Source organism: Cupressus sempervirens, chromosome 3 (genome assembly GCF_028749045.1).
Source record: "Cupressus sempervirens isolate cs-2001-9-10 chromosome 3, ASM2874904v1, whole genome shotgun sequence".
In the NCBI taxonomy this organism is placed as follows: Eukaryota; Viridiplantae; Streptophyta; class Pinopsida; order Cupressales; family Cupressaceae; genus Cupressus; species Cupressus sempervirens.
Window position 1 is genome coordinate 898,651,415 of NC_143120.1, and position 2,537 is coordinate 898,653,951.

At 39.5% G+C, this 2,537-nt stretch overlaps 1 protein-coding gene across 1 annotated transcript; it reads right to left on the reverse strand.

Annotated features, from left to right (window-relative positions):
- Positions 1-1,303: 1,303 nt before the first annotated feature.
- On the reverse strand, positions 1,304-2,326 carry LOC149569695 (uncharacterized). Its single transcript, XM_089822419.1, has one exon. It carries the CDS (start codon positions 1,932-1,934, stop codon positions 1,560-1,562), a length of 375 nt encoding a protein of 124 aa, XP_089678545.1. The 5' UTR covers positions 1,935-2,326; the 3' UTR covers positions 1,304-1,559.
- Positions 2,327-2,537: the final 211 nt, after the last annotated feature.

Genomic DNA, 2,537 nt, shown 5'->3' on the forward strand with positions numbered 1-2,537 from the left:
ATGACAAGTTCAATGACGGACTACTGTTCACTATTACTGGCCAATTCATTCTCTGGTTACGTTTTGTTCAGTACTGCCCAGTTCAATTTTTGGATAATGATGGTTGCTGAGTGGGAAGTTATTTTTATCATAGTGGTAATTTGATCTAATTTATACTTTTACAATTCTATTTATAGAATATATGAATGTTATCAATTTCTCAATTTTATAAAATAGCTTAAAAGATAATGATTAATGCCCATCTTACTCAATACATAAGAAACAGCTTATAAGATAATAAACTCTTCAATACTATAATAATGACACAGTTCCAAATGATGGATTACCGAATGAGTTCTGTTTTGTTAGTTACAGCCCAGTGAACTTGGGTTTGTAAGGTTACTTATGGCCTATTCAGCATTGGTCATTAAAAAATTTCATTTCATCATCACAATGTTTTTTAATTCATCAACAAAAACTCGTGATATTCATATTCAGTTCCTCGACCTTTTGCAGAGAAAAAACAATAACTTGTCTGTAAGGTAATACCATGAGAAGAGATATCATCTTACCGTACAAAATTGAACCCTGCAATGGCTCAATTAGGCCTGGGAATAAATATCATGGCATAAATCCAGTCATTCATGGTGGAAAGTCTCACGCCCCTCCTTTGAAGAGCTGGTCTAGTAGGTGAAGTTTACAAGCCACAGCCAAGGATTCTTGACCCAATTGTTTTCAAAATCTAAATCATTGATATGTGAGCCCCTGAAGAACTCAACAAACAGAGGAAAAACTGAACCTAATTTCAGCATTCTCTGGAAAGACAATATTTTCAGAAAACGGAAAAAAATCCCATCCTGAAGGGAAACTCCAAAAAATCAAACATAAACTTGAGCTTTTTTATGGAACTAGAAAGAAAAACCATAAAACAGGGTATTGCATTGGAACGCAAATTTTACAGGGCAGTGAAAATGAACCCATTTGCATCCATTTCCCAGACCACAAAACAGAGCTTGCCCTTAACATCTCTTTATATATGATATCAGGAAAAATGAAGTCCGCGATTACATAAACATTGTTCCTAACTACTCTGAGCAACAATTTCTGCAGCAGTTTTAATACGGCCCAGATGCATTATACTCAAAAGTGCAATAAAAACTGCAACAGTTTTAGGAAGGCCTAAACGCATTAAATCCGAAGTATGCATATAAAAATTCAAATCGTGCATATTATTTGGTCATGGACGATTAAAAACTTTACATAATCAAGCCCAATATGATATGGATTGTTAGACATCTAATTGATTTGAAACCGATCATATGAATTGTGGAAATCTAGTAAAAAACTGTTAATATGAATTGTGAAAATCTAACTAATTTGAAACTGATGATAAGAATTGTGGAAATCCAACAGTTTCAAGAAGCCCTAGATGCATTTGGTTCAGAGTGCACATAAAAATTAAAGAATGCAACCCTGCATCCTATTCAATATGCACACAAATGCTACAAATATTCTCCATTTCAACCCTAAGGCATCATCACCATTCAGCCCAACCCCATTATACAACACCTTCTTATTCCCTAAGACAAGCAGCTGGTAGCGCGCCCAAGAGAAGCAGGGCGGCCAACATCCTCCGCAACGGGCAGGCTGGAGCTGCTCTGGCTGGGCCGCAGCACACGCGGCGATTCAAACCGGCGACGTAGCAGCTGCCTCATGGCCTCCGCAACATTAACAGCCGGATTAGCATTAAACTGCGAGCAGAATTGCCTGTGAGCCGTGACAGCATCTTCCATGCTTAAGCTCCTCTCTGATCTACAGAGCTCATCCTTCACGGCCTCCGCACAAAGCCCGCAAACCCAGCGGCCATGGAAGCGCTCCCTAACACGTGCAATGTAGGCCGGCGTACAATCTTCCTTCAATCCACAGCACTCGCATTTCGCTACCTCCACTTCCATCTTGATATTTTCAAACCCCTCCACAAAAAGCCCCAATTTCTTCCAATTTTTTCTTCTTTTGCGATTGCCCCCGAATCAGCCTCAATTTATCAGTGCCTTTCGCTCATCTTTCGTTCTCTGCCATGAGATGTTTTCTGCAATTTTGTCAGTCGATCCTCTCGATGACGCCACTATCTTTGTTCTGCAACTCTGTGTTGCTCTGGATTGGTGATCATTTTCTGCTCCTCCCGCTTCCTATATAAGGCGATGGAATTTACTACACATGCATTAACCTAATAAAGCACTGGTTTTTTAATTCATTTTGGGAAAAGAAAGGTTATGCATCCGATTCCTAGGTGAAGAAACGCGAAGGGGGCAGGTTTACCGCTTGGCACAAAAACCGGTAGGCCAAGATTCGCAATATCTAACATTCCTATTTCTTAATTTTAAATATAACCAATTTTCCCTCTCTGAGAGAGAGTTGGGCCATGATACTAACTTCTATTGACTTGGTGGTCAACACCTCCTTCGGAGTTTATGACATGGTTTAACCATTTCTCATAGATCTAGGTAAGTTTGGTGTTTGTGGCGTTCGTTGAGAGCTCGAGCTTTTGGCGTAATGAT